Here is a 14,828-nt window from a genome sequence, read left to right as displayed (position 1 = left end):
TCGTTAACTATTACGAAAATTGCAAAATGGTACAGGACTTTTCCGTTCATCTCGATCCGTTCTACCTTCTCAAAAATTTTGTCGGATATGGAAAGACTCACCCTGTATACGGATTTTTAACGTTAAAGAAGCGATAACTTTCCTCGAGCTTGCTCGATAACGCGAATTTGCACTGTAATGTATCGGAGATGTATTGCGGATAAGAATCGGAGGACCGCCGAGTGCTTGATGCGACCGAGCTTTCTGAACGTGCGCGGTTTCAATCGACAGTTGCATCAACACTAACTAATCAGAAATCATTGACGACAGTCGGGGAGGAGGAGGAGGGGGGGGGGTGGTGGTAGTGGAAATGTATATATCGCGCTCCGAACGCGAACACGGTTCTCGTGTTTGGTCCTTTCCAAACGACCGCATCCATTATACACCGCAGTACACAATCGCACGTGCTCGTTTACGTGTTGCAACATACGGAGAGAACTCGGATAACCATTTTATCGGGCGCGCTCCGCGAACAGAAATGACCGGCTGGAGAAATCGTTCGTTATCATCGGATATTGCATTCGCGAGCGGATCCCTCAAAGGAAAATCGCGCGGAGCGGGTCGGTCCGCCGCCATCATCGATTCCATTCTCGCAATCGAGTTCCCAAGTCCCAGGCCGGACTCGGGGGGTCTCGCCGGCGTGACCGACGTGCAACGTATAACGAAGGGACGCACGTTTCACCTGCGCAAGAAGAAAGTGCATAATAAATCTTCCCCGACCTTTCCTCCGAGCATCCGGTGGCGCCGGCTTCTCGGGTGTGAGAGTCCGCGGAAAATGAGATTTCCCCGCGGCGTGGTGGGCGACGCGATGCAGCGTCTCCCGCGCCTTCAAAATTCAAAAGGAGCCCCACTTCGAGAGAACGCGGCTGGTAAAGCACGGAGGGACCGAGGCGAAAAGTCGGACAAGGAAAATCAGTTCGTGCTTAACGGAGAGAACTCGACGGCAGCCCGTGGGCACCTTGGAGGCGAACTATTGTTTGCTCTACGGCCGTCGTCGCTATTGTCGTACGAAAGAAAAAAAGACACGCTCCTTCTCCGCAAATGCACCTATGTACGTGCTTATGCGTCGTCTGCGTCTGTCTCGTTATTTCCTCGTGCTATCTTAACGGTACCAGAACATGTATATTCCCTATGAACTTGAGACCTTTGATATCGCTTCAATTCTCTCTGACCTCAGTCTACAGTTCACTTAAATGAATGTAAAAAATGCAATACGCTCAAACGTTTTTAATTATTTTAACAATTTAATACTAATATTAACGTCACTGTTATCAAGTTTGCTTCGAAATAGAAGAGGTAAAAATATATTTTAGTTTCCGCCGAATCAATTTCTTATTAAGTTTTTACTATGAAAAAGCATTATGGCGCAGCTATTATTTTTACCGAGTGACGTTTCAATAAAATACTCGCTATTTGTATGGAAATGGAATAATGTGATACGAACAATTGCATCTGCATGAGAAATACATTATATTAATAGAACGTCTGGTCTAAATTTATACACGTTTTATCATTTTGATTGAAAAATCCAACCGTGGCTGTTATCAAACGTTGCAATCGTAATATAGAAAATGGCATTCGAAAAAGGGGAAAGAGAAATAATAGATACGCTCGATACGCGACTATACCTCTGGAAGTGGAAGCAAATATCTTGATTTAATATTAGTTCGCGAGTGGTTGGGAAAGAGGGAGAGTATCTGTCGATTCTTTCCCCTCGGCAGAGAGAAGTTTACGCATTAGTAACAGAATGTCGCGCAATTCGCCTTGATATCTGTCCCCAAAAGGACAAAAGTTCAAGATGGGGGGGGGGGAGGAAAGATCTGTCGTTTCCATTCCAACCATTCTGCGCCGATATTGGTTTCTAATTTTTTAAGGTACATATATATTTTTATCTCTCTCGGATCCTTACATTTTTCTATCGCCAAGATACGTAACACACGAAAAAAAGGAACTGATAAGAACACGCTTCTTTGCAACTTTCATATTTTAATAAAAATATTACTCGGAACATTTGCGTGTTATCGAAACTGAGATATTCCTCTGACGTGTACCTTGTACGTTATCGAAACTGAGGTAGTCGTCTTACGTACTGTACTTGCTTAGTATCGTGTCTAATCGTATCTTTCCGGTAACAATCTGCGCGGTTGCTTGCTTTTGTTTAATGAACATAATGCGGATTATACCGGTTCTGTCTAACGAACGTAATGCGGATTTCTGTGTTCCTGCTTGCCAAGAAGCTCCCACCCCATCTATCTTACACCGGTAATTCAATTTGGCTTTGATCGTATTTCTGTATTTAAATATATATTCATTCTGTATTTAAATATATATTCATTCGATTGCGGCAAACCGCTGCAACAGCGATTCACATAATAGCGATAATAAATGCATTTATCATGGCGTGTAAACATAGATTTGCTCATTATTCATTTTTAAAACAGGAAAAATCAATATTTCCCTTATCTCTTACGAAAAGTTTTTTTTCCACGCACATTTTAATATTTATACGTGTACGTTTAGCTTAGGTATGTTCATAGATGTGTGATCACATGTATCGCGACACTTCTGTAAATAAAATATCTATCCGATGCCACTCTATGCAGTTTAGATTTCATTCGTAATATACTCGACGCAACAACGCAAACTGAAGCCAAACGATACTATTTTTCCTCCTGGCTTGCTTACGAGAACGAATAAGGATGCAGAGTTTTACATCAGGTGACTTAAAGCTGAATCCTGATTGGTTCTCGTAAGCAATCCAGGAGGAAAAATAGTATCGTGCGCTTTAGCGTTGGCTTTAGCGCTCAATAAAGTTTCAAGTAGTCAAGTGTTGTGTGCTGCATATTAATTTATATCGAACATAATGGTTTATATAATAAAAGACCTCTTGTATGACAAGGTAGTTAAAGTAACGAATAAATTCTCCAACTTTTGATCAACTTGTTGCACTCGCTTAATCACTTCCCAATTCATTATAATACGTGTATTACACGTTGACACAATTTTTTTTTTAACTTTGAGCAACAAAGCTCGCACTTGAATGTATCCAATCAATCGTCACCGGGCATTGTTTTTAACTTTCTTTCAGCAGCGTCAGTGCAGCGAGTAAATTTACAATGTGGGCCGCGGCAATTACATAAAGCTACGGTTAGCTAAAACGGGGAACACTTTCGGAAGCGGGGAAATTTATAATCCAAGTCCCGCCATATATTAGGCAAAGTTACTTCAAGTCGTAAGTGTCGGAATATATCAATAGTCGAGCGATCCGTGTGCGTGTGGCCGCGCGCGCACGCGCTCGTAAAGATGCATTTTGCATGCGCACATGTACCTATACGTGTACGTATATAGATCAAAACGTTCCTCCCGCAGCAGCAGCAGCAGCAGCAGCAGCGATCTCCACCGCAGTTACCGGTGAAATCATTTTAGTTGCTCTAATTCCGTTTCGCCTTTCAGCGGATTAATTAGCCCCGACACATACATGGCGGATAAAAATGAATTTCACTTGCCAGTATTCTTAGTCGCACGAAAATTTTATTTTTCATAACAAAATCCTCATTTTTACGTGTCAGTTCGACGGCCGCATCTTAATCGATATTAGTTTGATATTAAAATTGACCACCGACTGCCTCGTTAATCAATGAAATTAGCTCACGAAACTTATCGCCGATTGGAAACCGATTGCGATCGATTTAATCAATTCAGATTGTACGCGAGACATTCGACATATCGAATATTTATATGACTATTCTGTGCGCATTAAAATTGCACGATATTCTGCATCCCACGGTTCTTCTCCGGAGCAAAAAAAAATAAAGCTAATTTATTTAGCCGAAGATATTTCAGGGGGATAAAACTACACTAGTTTTCAAGATACCTGTGACATTATTATCCTTGGTAATGAATTATTTTCACAGATTCAACGGTAATACAGTGGAGAAGGAGGCCATAAAGAGTAGATGTATATATTACAATGGTACAGCGCGCTGTATATTTATACGTGTTGTTTTCTATCGATCCGGCTCGCGTAAGCTTTTGTTCTCGTAATTAACAACCCTTTCATTCGGCGCGCCGTTTCAGCCGACAAACCAATAACATTTGTCGTTACAATGTGATACTGAAACTTATACCAGGCGTGCTCGTATTCCGCATATCGATCGCACAGCCGCGATGTATGTGCGATCCGAAAAAACCATCTCAAGTGCGTACCACGTACATTTTGGCGCGACATACACGCTGCGCGCCTCAACAAATCTCCATGTCCGACACGACGAAGAAACTTTTATCGTATTGGTTCGGGGAAAGCAGTGCCGAATGAAAGAGGAATTGAATCTGAATTCATGCCGCGGGATACAATATGCTGTTCGTAAAGATGGGGCGCGTCTCTATCCTGAGAAAAGAATTTTGCGACGAGTTTTACGTGCCTGCCTCAAACAGCGTTTGATGGGGGGAAAAAACGAGATAAAACGGGAAAGGCTGTCTACTAGATATGAGTGCACGCCCCCATGGGGCCGGCTTATGGTCGAAGCAAATACGTATCATTGTAGTACACGGGCGATATTAACGGTTATAGCGATTGAAGAAGTTAACGCTTTTAACAGAAAGTTCTAACGGGGGTGCATTGTAATGGCGCACCCACGCGAAATCGATTTTCCATTATTGCAAAATGTCCGTGCGCGATGCGGTGAAGTTGGCAACTACGTGAAGTTTAGTTAGCAGCCTTGAGTAATTAGGCGACGGAAGATTAGCTGAACACTCGCGCATATGAATTTCATACTGTGGAAGAAAGTAACTATGCCGGGGATGGAAATATAGAGCAATTAGCGGAAGATGTTGGACAAGCGTGACGGTAGCGTGCCTTATCTGCTCCTAACAGGCACCAATTATCGACTTAGTGGGGAGAGCGCTGACCAACAGTTTACCTGTGATTACGACGGTTTAGCATAGTTATCAGATTCAAGGAGACATCGTCGTGCGCGACAAGTATAACGCCGCATTCATCTTCATTTGGAAATTTGCATTTCGAAACGACGCTCTTCAGTCTCAACATAGAATCCAGATAAATTTCCCCAATTGTTTCTTCAAGTGAAACAACCGCGCTGTACAACCGCGAATACCCGAGGTTTCGCTTCAATTTATTCGATATAACGAACTATCATTGGGTATAAAACGATCAGCTGTTTACTAATGTGGAATTGCGTCTTTCGCTGTCTTTGTCTGCCCCGTGTAAACGTAAGGCGATGGAGAGCAACTTAAAGAATACGTGTCATGAGCCGAGCCATTTGTAGATAAACGTCGAGTCATTTTTAACGCATTCAGGGAGCGAATGTTATTGTTCCTTCGTGTTTAAAGGTAGAGAAATCTTTTAGTGATTACGATATTACGAAAGAAAAATTGGCGAGCTAAATGACTAAATGGTTGTGGTAAAATTGTTTCTCAGTTGTACCCTCTCTTCCCTCCCCCGCTCTTTCGCTATACATCACTCAGACTTGCTCTTCTGTAAGGGACGAATGGTGGCCACGTAACCGGACTTCGGGCGTATCTGCCCGGGAGAAGGTTTTTTAACCACTTATCACTTAGCGCGATAGACCGCGACTGTTAATTCCGCGACTTCCCCGGCGCGGCTCTCCGAACTTTATTAAAGCCAATTAAACCGGCGACACGAACTTGGGGCGAACAGTTGCGCCGATAGTATGTACCGTAAATGCAAACTCACAATTTGTCGACCCGGCGCACCTAATCTCGCGGGATATCCGTCGTAACTTGCTCGTTCATGATGCACGAAGTCGGTCGGCGCTCGCGAAAGTTTGTTAAGGATATATGGGCCATTTACTTATACTACTGTTACGCCGCGTGCGGCTTGACAAAAACTTGAGGAGCGAATGTTCGGTTTCCGCTTCATCGGAAAGGGCAGCGATGTACTTCCATAAAATCTATACGCGCGATATGCGGTTAAGCATTAACCCTTTGAAGCATACAACTTTTTATTGAGCCATTTTTTGTGAAACTTTGTATACAAGGGTTTTTGGGGTCGCTGCGCAGTTGAAAAATTTGTGTTAAAAATTTAACAGATATCACATGTCCCAAACGGTCCACACAAATTTTTGTGTTAACTTAACACAATATGGATATGTTAAGGGGATGCTGGAGTGGTTTGATTTACCGACAGAGTCGTATACAGTTTTTGGAGGTTTGTAAAGAAACGTAACCTCAATATGTCATATTATAGATACAAACGAAAATAATTATGTAGCATTTATGTACAAACTAATACCAGACCCAAGTGTAGAATGCATAGTAGAACATTTTCATATAAAAAACATTGAGGTTTGAAATCTAATTCGTATCGCATTATGTATTGCAATATTTGTAATACGAATTAGACTTCAAATCTCAATGTTTTTTATATGAAAATGTTCAACTATGCATTCTACACTTGGGTCTGGTATTAGTTTGTACATAAATGCAAATAATAAAATTTACAAACGCAAAAACAGTATCCGACTCTGTCGGTAAATCAAACCACTCCAGCATCCTCTTAAACAATCTTAATACAAAATTAATGCCAATCTTGAAACAATTTAAAATAAATTTTCTGTAAAGTTAACATATTTTTAGTGACAAAATGAATTTAAAGAAATGTAATTTTTACATTTTACAGATGCAATAAGTCAAATGACGGTCCGAAATCACTCTCACTTATGTTATATAGAATGAAATCAACATTTTATTCTGTAAATTTTAACAGATAAATTTTGTTACGAATAATATATAACATATGTATTGTGTGAGATTAAAAAATAAGTACACATTGTGTTGTTTTAACATTTCGTTTCAGTTATTTTAATAATTTTACATTTGAGGTCAATTAACACAAGAGCAATGTGTTAAACATTTAACACAAAAATTTTAACCGGCATTTTTTTAACAAAAAACCCGACCTGAATGCGTTAACTAGAAATTAAACGGCCAAAAAGTAAAGAAGTTGAGGTGGTAACGTGAGTTGCCACCATGCTTCAAAGGGTTAATCATGTAATTAAGTAATTAAGTGTAATTTAGGTATCTAGATGGAAAAACATAAAATCTGACGGTACAAAAATGCTTCAATGGATAAATGATGCGTATCTTGGCGTGATACACGCACGACTTTAGTTGTCCGATAGTTGAATGGTTTCCGAGGTAGGAAGTTGCGAAAAGAAATCAATTATTAAACGGTGCAAAATTGATGTTTCAAGCAACGAGTTTAAAGCTAAGCTAGACGTAATTAAATTAAAAATTAACTCATTCGTTCGAGTAACTTTCTGAACTGCATGAGCAGTAGAAAAGATCGAAATAGGTCAGACGATTGTATGCAACGAGAATAGGAGATAGAAAAATTCTGTGAAAAGGAAAGTACGCTTGTTTAAAAAAATTCTATGGGAAATCGCGATAGAGAAATCAATAAAGAATATAAAAGAAAATGGGACGAGTGGACGAAAAAAAAAAAACGAGACCAAGCGATCTCGAGCTGCAGAACAGAGATTTCGGAGCAGAAGCGAGCCATTGTACCGCGACGGTAGCGCAAATCATAGATGATCGTCGAAAACTCGAAACCGCGCTCGTAATAGGAGCGCAATTCGCAAGCCAGACATGTATAAGATTTCACTGGGATTACGGATTTCGATCCCGTGGGCTAACGAATCCCAGCAAGAGACGTATGACCGAACGGCTCCGTGCTCCAGGTATAAATTTCCCACCGGCTGTATCCGGCTCATTTTCGTCGTACGTTAATTCCGATTGTGATCCCTCCGTAACATTTCCACCCTCCTCTCTCGCGGGCTCGCTTTCATCATTTCCATCCGTCGAGCGAAAATAAGCCGTTCCCTTCGCCGAGCATTTCGCAAGAAACAGCGGAAGGCGCATTAAGGACGTCGCGAGCGATCGCACGAGTCGGACGGACGCACGAGCGCATTCATCCGCTTGAATATCCCGACCTAACCGTGCCTGGCGTAAAAATCGCCGCTGGCGTTATGCCGGGTCAACGGCGCGAGACGAGAGATACGCGATGAAGGGGCGCGAGACGCGCGGCGCGCGCGGACGACGCGGGGAAATAAAGAATGCGATAAAAGAACGCGATAGAGGACGGGGGGGAAAGGGACGGAAGAAGCGTGAGAAGCGGGATGACGAAGAATAAGACCGAAGTGCAACGTTGGTCGGTGGTACAGCCGGGGTGAAACGGCGAATAGCGCCTTGCGCGGCGAGGGCGGCCGGGGGGAGGGTGAAGTTGGGTGACGAAGGGGCGAGTGTTCGCACGAAGGGGGCGACGTAGGGGGAGAGATGGTGGATTTTGCGAGAGCTTCGCGCGCGAAGGGGCCGGGGGTGGCGCCGCGGGCCGCGCCGTCGCCCAGCATCCCTCGTTTCCACCCGCCCACTCTTGTAAAGGCGCACCCTCACGCCGAGAGTATCTGGTAGTCATACGCTGGCCCGTTGCGAGTCCGCTGATGTAGCTGCTCCGTTCTCGCATCCTCGCCGAGCTGCGCTCCACGTTATACGCGGTTACGCGCCGACGACCGGCGTGTCCCGATCCGATCCAAGTGCGAGCCCCGGTGGTGGTTGGTGGTGGTAGTGGTGGTGGTGGTGGTGAATCCCTCGTCGACCGGTTCAACCGCCGTCGAACGAGCGCGAAGGGCGCGAAGAGTCGCTCGTTGCGCAACCCTCGCGATTGTCACCTTCGAAGACGATCGGGCGCGCGCGCGTCCTCGGCTCTCCGTACGTTCGAGCGTCGACCGGTGACGGCTGTCAAGATCGAGGCGGTTAATGTCCCGGTGCCACCTCGACGCTGACGTACCCGAGTTTGCTCACATGGTCTGTGTTTTGTTTCTGTGATTACCTCGCCGTGGCTCCCTCTCGGCCGCTTCCGCTCGCGGCGATGAGCTGCCATCGTGTCTAAAGCGCGCGCTTCAGCGACCTCGTGCGCGAGGCCCGGCGTGTACGACGCGACCAGCGAACGCGGACAGCTCGCGGATGGTGTCCTGCTGATACGCGGGGGATGCTCGGACAACGGCGGCGCTCTCAGTGAGATGCTCGCCGACAGACGTGGCCGTAGTGGCTGTAGGATCATTGACACGATCCCCGAACCCCCGACCGACGACCTGGCTGTCATCGACAGCGGGAACGCGTTAACGTCCGACGTCTCGTGCGACCCTTGTTCGGACGAGATCGTGTGATTGACATTATCCCGGCCGGTCGGACTGTTGTAGCATCGAGGACTCGCGCCTCGAATCGCGTCCCTCGTCATATTCCCTGTCTCCGCTTCTCGGCCACGAAGCGTACGGGAATGCGACGTCACTGACGGAGTTAAACCGATGTTCGCCGTCGCCTTAAAGTGCATTTAACGGCTCCGTGATCGGCGCGCGGGACACGTTTTACACGACGGACGTAGTAGGATAGAAAGCGTTATTGAAAGCGAGAGAATTTCTTGTCGGTTCAAGCGAGATCTCCTTCGCTCCTCGGAGCGACTGGTGCTACGTTTTTTTTACAAAATTCACACACGCTCGCAGACTCCCGGCAGACTGAGCGGCGAAATGGATACATTCTTGATTATCGGCATCTGCTTCTTCTGCTATGAGATGTGCGATTTGATCAGGCGGTATTCCGCCCCGCAAGCGACAAAGACGCACTCTCCGGCGGAAACGACCACCAAGGCGCTGCCCCCGCAGAAGATATTCTCCATTTCTCGCAAAATTCAAGGACCCCCTCGTGCCTGTTGCCCGCAATAGATTGCGATAATCCTATCCGGAGTCGTTCAACATCTGTTAGCGCGGAAAACGTGCCGCCTTTGTGCGAGCTGCGGCGAACTTAGGGCCCTCGCCGGACCTCCAACGGATATAGAACTCCGCCGTGCCGAGCCGGAGCAAATGGATGGCCGCGCGAGATGGATTTACAGTTCCGCGCAGTGATAACAGACGCCCGTCTCGGAGATTCATGATGTTTACGGAGGGTCGGGGCGGCCAAGCGATCGATAATGATTTGTCAGCTGTTATGCCACCTGGAACGTGGACCAGCGGATCGACCGGTCCTTAGGCGACGGAGCTCGTGAACGAGGACAAACAGCCGGAACCGGCGGCTCGCGATTCGTGCCGTCGATAAACGTGTCATCTCATTCATAAATGCTCTAAACGAGAAGAGGCGTGCAGCAAGTCGGGAATCGAATGGGAGACGGATAGAATCCGTCGGGCGGCTTCGCCCGTAGACAACGAAACGTAGACAACGAGTCGCTGACGGGACTCGTTGGAGTCGATATCAATATCATTCGATATTGGCGGATATGCGCAGTCGCTCGATTTTTTCGCGGATACGCAAAATCGACGGTGACGAGCGATATTGGCTGCCACGGCGCGGTGCCGTCATCGCGAGGAAGGCGAGAGATAGATCGTCGTTAGGCTTTTGAGAGACCCGGTAAGTGATATCGATTGAGACGTCTGCGAACTGATAGCCCGCCCGCGAGAGCGAGGGAAGAGCAAACTCGCTTGACGAACTCTTCGGTACGTGCCTGTGAATGCAAACTTTGGCATCGGACGTCGCCGACGCGGCCGCGCCAAGCCGCGTCGTATAAACGAGAAGTGAAGTTCCTTTTGTGTACACGAGATAAATCGGCGTGAATAGTGGCGCGTCGTACCTCGAAATATAATATAGCACGCGTCGCGCCGGCACGTCCGAAGGAGGACGTAGAAGGAGGTAACGTCGTTTATATTTCGCGATTGTATATGTTTCACTGCCCGTAACTCAATCTTAACACGTCCGTCGTATCGAGAAGCTTCCGTAAAGAGTAACAACCTTACGGTTACCGCAGCGCCCACGTCGTGACGTAAAAAATGGTTCGCCGAGATCAGAAGAGAAGAGAGGAGGATTGATAGCTCCAAGTGCGTTAACAAAGGAAATTAGACTGCGGCGTGCTGTTGTGTTTTCTAGTTACCTGCGCAAAGGTCCAATTTACCTTTAACAAAAGCGTGCTAGGTGAATAAGATACAAGTAAAATATGCTCACGGCGCGCCTGCCATCAGCGAAATTCTCCTTCTCGGGACAGAAGTGGCAGTCGCGCGCCGCTTTTTAGTTACACATTTACCAGAGAAATAGATTCAACGGCGTCCAACGAGAGCCGCCGTAAATAAAATTGCCGCGATGTGCTTCCCGACGGCGCGTAATGTGATTCACGATGCGTGCATCGAAACGCTTTCCGACCGATTGCGAGTGTGTTTCTGATCAACCAAAGTGGGATTCCTCGTGCCGCAAGATTTAGCGCGAGGACGCGAGGCGAGACTCGTTCAGCAACGCGACGACGAAGGGGAGAGCCATGACTAATGTTCGATACCACTCCCCAAGTTCGGTGTTCCGCCGCCACGACGCTCTCGCGACCCCCTTTTGGCCGATGACCCGAGAGAGATCGAAACGAGAGATCATCGAAAATTAGAAGACATGGACTCGCTGGAGCGTCTAATGAGTTCCCGTCCTCACCATCCGGCTCTCACGGCAGCCACGCGATCGCAGAGTGCCTTTGTGCAGGCCAACCTCTGCTCCGTGATAGGCCGCAAAGGGCGACACCTTAACGGAACCTTTTGTTTAACCGGGGACACGATGGAGGGCATCATACAGTGCCTGGTCTTCCTCAAAGCTTTCTCGGTAAGGGATTCCCGTATCTGTGTCTCTGCTATTTGCATACATTCGCTCGTATTGCGTTCAGTCAACTCGTCGTTCAGCCTTTACGCGATACCTTAAAAGACTTTAAAAGTCCTCCCCTTTTCCGATACTCCACCATTCTTCCGATTTGTGCGTCAGAATCTTAGGCCGCTTGTCAATATATAAAATATACGCTTTTGACATCGGCGAAAGGGAAACGAATATGACCAGGTGAAATCTTGAATAAAGTAGCCGTAAAATTTAGAGTGACACGTTATTAAAATTACACGCACGAAATGCTGATTATCTTCCACCTAGCAAGTAAAAATGAATTTAAGTAAGAACGAATGACCGTCCGTTTAAAATGGCTAGCGTAAAAACGACGCTTCTTACGCTGATACTACGACAATGAATTATTCCGGCAGTTAATTCCCGTATGTTATCTCGTTACACGCGTTTAAAGCACGCCTGATTACATACCATTTGTCGCGAGCCGAGAGAGATTTAGGTATCTTTATCACGTGTCGCCACTGTTAACTGGCAATTAAGACCCTTTTTTTGCTCGTAATCTTCTTTTTTACCCTGGATGCGCCTTTGTTTCGCGTTCGCGCTGCACTTAGAAGATTGCTTTCTTTTTAGTACAGTAAATTGAAGTGCACTTTGTAGTCCATTTCATTTTCCATATGCGACTGCAGCAACGTGGCACGCATACGCATTGCGCGTTTATGCAAGTGTGGCCCGCGGGTACGTAAAAGCGCGACGATGTTTCCGAAGTTCTTACGGCGGGATTTGGTCTCCGTCGCACGAAACCAGGGGACAATAAGTAGCTAATTGCATTAATAAAGTGCTATAGTGATTCACATAATAAAGTGCTGAAGTAATTCAATGGACCACTTTCCATAATTTAAGCGCGCGTTCTCTACGTTACCGCGATTCATTATTACATCGACCGACCGGTTACCATATTTTATCCGCAAGACGTACAATTTCGGTTTAACTTAATTACATTTGGAAAATTTCCACGCTCAATGGCACAGACGCACACGTATATCGAGTCTCGAAGCAACGAATTTATTAAGAGAAATGTTTCACGTTTAAACATGTCTACTATGCAACGTGCTGTATCTATGCAACGAATATTCACCGCGCGAGAAAAGGGCACGCCTCCGAAAAGACAAACAAGCTTTTGTCTAATTGACATGTTCCCAAATGACCAGGTGCTTTACATAAACCTCTCGCAAAAAGAAACAGATGCAAGAAACATATTGAAATTAGATTATTTGACATCGATTATTTCGAGGGGTAAACCGCTGAGGGCATCTTGCGGTGTACAGATTTGCGGCATTTACTGGGCATTACTAGGCATTTTTTGGACATTAGTTTGGACCTTAGGCCTTGCTGTGGCACTATAAAGATAAAATAAGACAAATAAGATAATAAAATTAAGTAATGCCCGCTGGGCATTGGTGTACAAGATTTTGGTCGGCGGTTTTCCCCCCCGGTTGATACCGAGGGGTAAACCGCCGAGGGCATTGCGGTGTACAGATTTGCGGCATTACTGGCCATTTTTGGGCATTAGGCCTTGCTGGGGCATTAGAAAGATAAAATGAGACAATTAAATAAAGTAATGCTCACTGGGGTGTACAAGATTTTGGTCAGCGGTTTTCCCCTCGGGTTATTTATTTCAAGATACCTATACTGTTACTGTTTTAAATTGAAAACTTAGAATTGCATTGGCTCAACCCCTATTAAGGAAAAGTTAATTTTTGTCTGTGTGTTACTCGTTGGTATTTATGAAGCCGTATATTTATCAGAAAATTATTGAAACGGTTGACAGGAAAGCATGTACGTTGTGCATATTTTTTCCTATGTGAAGAAGATGCCTCGCTATGTATATGTAAATCGTCTATCCCTTCAGTCAGCACGACTTGCCCTTTTATTTTCCTTACTCGTTAAAGGAACACGTTGCTTTAACGAGAAGAAATGTAGAAGGGGATAATAAGCAAACGGAAATATTACGCAGGTATTTAAACATTCTTATTCCCCGAACTACCAACGTTTATTATTAAGAATGTAATTAGAAGATGTAAATAGAACTATGAGGAATTAATAAATAAATGACAGAATTCGTTGAAATGTTTGAAATTAGCAGCTATTGCACCAAACTACGCTTGCGTTGCTTCTCGAGAGATCAACTTCACTTTACGCTGCGCGCGGAATGTTACTCCTTTTTATAATTGAATCGTTGGTACTTTATGAAAAGCTTCGGGGGTTATTTCGCTCTACGTCGCTGATCGTTAACCTACGTTATGAATTTTTCAACGGATGTTACGAGTCAACCTTAGGATGAAGCGGTTCCCACCTAAATCGATTTCGATATCGCCTTTTTGCTACGTGAGATTTTCACCTCAAAAGCAGCCCTCGATAACATTGAAAGACGAGCATGCACTTTCTTCAAGCAATAAAGCCCCGATGTTGTTTTCAAGTTGCGCATCGATACCCGGGGCAAAAAGCTTGGTAGTAGCGTCTCGAGAGAAATTTAAACTCGGAATTGCGAAAGGAATTGAGCTCTCCTTTGATCGAACCCTCCGTTGAATTGGCGCATGGCCGAGTGTACGGAACGTCCTGCTTAGTATCGTCTCATCAATCTCGGTGTAATTTAATTTGCGAGTGCGTCCATCCTCGTTAAAGCATGCGCGTCTAGAGCCTTTGATCGGTCGCAGAAATTAAATAACGACAATAACGCCGAACTCACGCGAGTGATTGGCACGCACCAAATTATCCGCGTACACATTCAGGCTGTATACGCGCGCAACGTCTGAAATGTAATTTTTTAATTTTACTTTGTGATTCGCGCGTACCAACGGCACGGAAGACCGTTCCTTCACGCGCACCGAAAACGACCCCGATGATTTTGTAGCGCAGCTGTGGCAGATTAAACCTGAATACACCTTCTAAGCCGTACGGATCATTAATCAAACGCTTTTTGCGAGTCCATTCGACTGTTATACGCGGCTGCTGGTAGGCGCGCGGATGGCGTAAAAATTTACAACGTGCTGAGGATAGACACCCCTTTTCTCACCCGTGCTCCACCGCGTTCACCACGGCGGCGCGGCTTGCGGTAGCGTGGCGATAAC

The 14,828-nt window shown here is 45.5% G+C and overlaps 2 protein-coding genes across 8 annotated transcripts in view; both read left to right on the top strand.

The window, feature by feature from the left end:
• The window catches only part of LOC105564911, a 159,474-nt gene that overhangs the window by 129,414 nt on the left and 15,232 nt on the right, over positions 1 to 14,828 (top strand). The gene's annotated exons all lie outside the window — the stretch shown is intronic.
• LOC105564914 (neurobeachin) overlaps positions 8,784 to 14,828 on the top strand; it is a 210,193-nt gene continuing 204,148 nt past the window's right edge. For 2 of the 6 annotated variants that reach the window (XM_012017688.1, XM_012017687.1), the window contains exon 1: positions 8,784 to 11,694. In XM_012017688.1, the coding sequence (XP_011873078.1) occupies positions 11,491 to 11,694 (204 nt within the window). In that variant the 5' untranslated portion in view covers positions 8,784 to 11,490. The remainder of the gene's footprint in view (positions 11,695 to 14,828) is intronic. The other 4 variants (XM_012017685.1, XM_012017684.1, XM_012017686.1 and 1 more) reach the window with 2 other exon arrangements.

This window comes from Vollenhovia emeryi, unplaced genomic scaffold, assembly GCF_000949405.1.
Source record: "Vollenhovia emeryi isolate VEMERY1.0 unplaced genomic scaffold, V.emery_V1.0 DF939158.1, whole genome shotgun sequence".
Taxonomy (NCBI): Eukaryota; Metazoa; Arthropoda; class Insecta; order Hymenoptera; family Formicidae; genus Vollenhovia; species Vollenhovia emeryi.
This window is presented reverse-complemented; position numbering and strand designations above follow the sequence as displayed.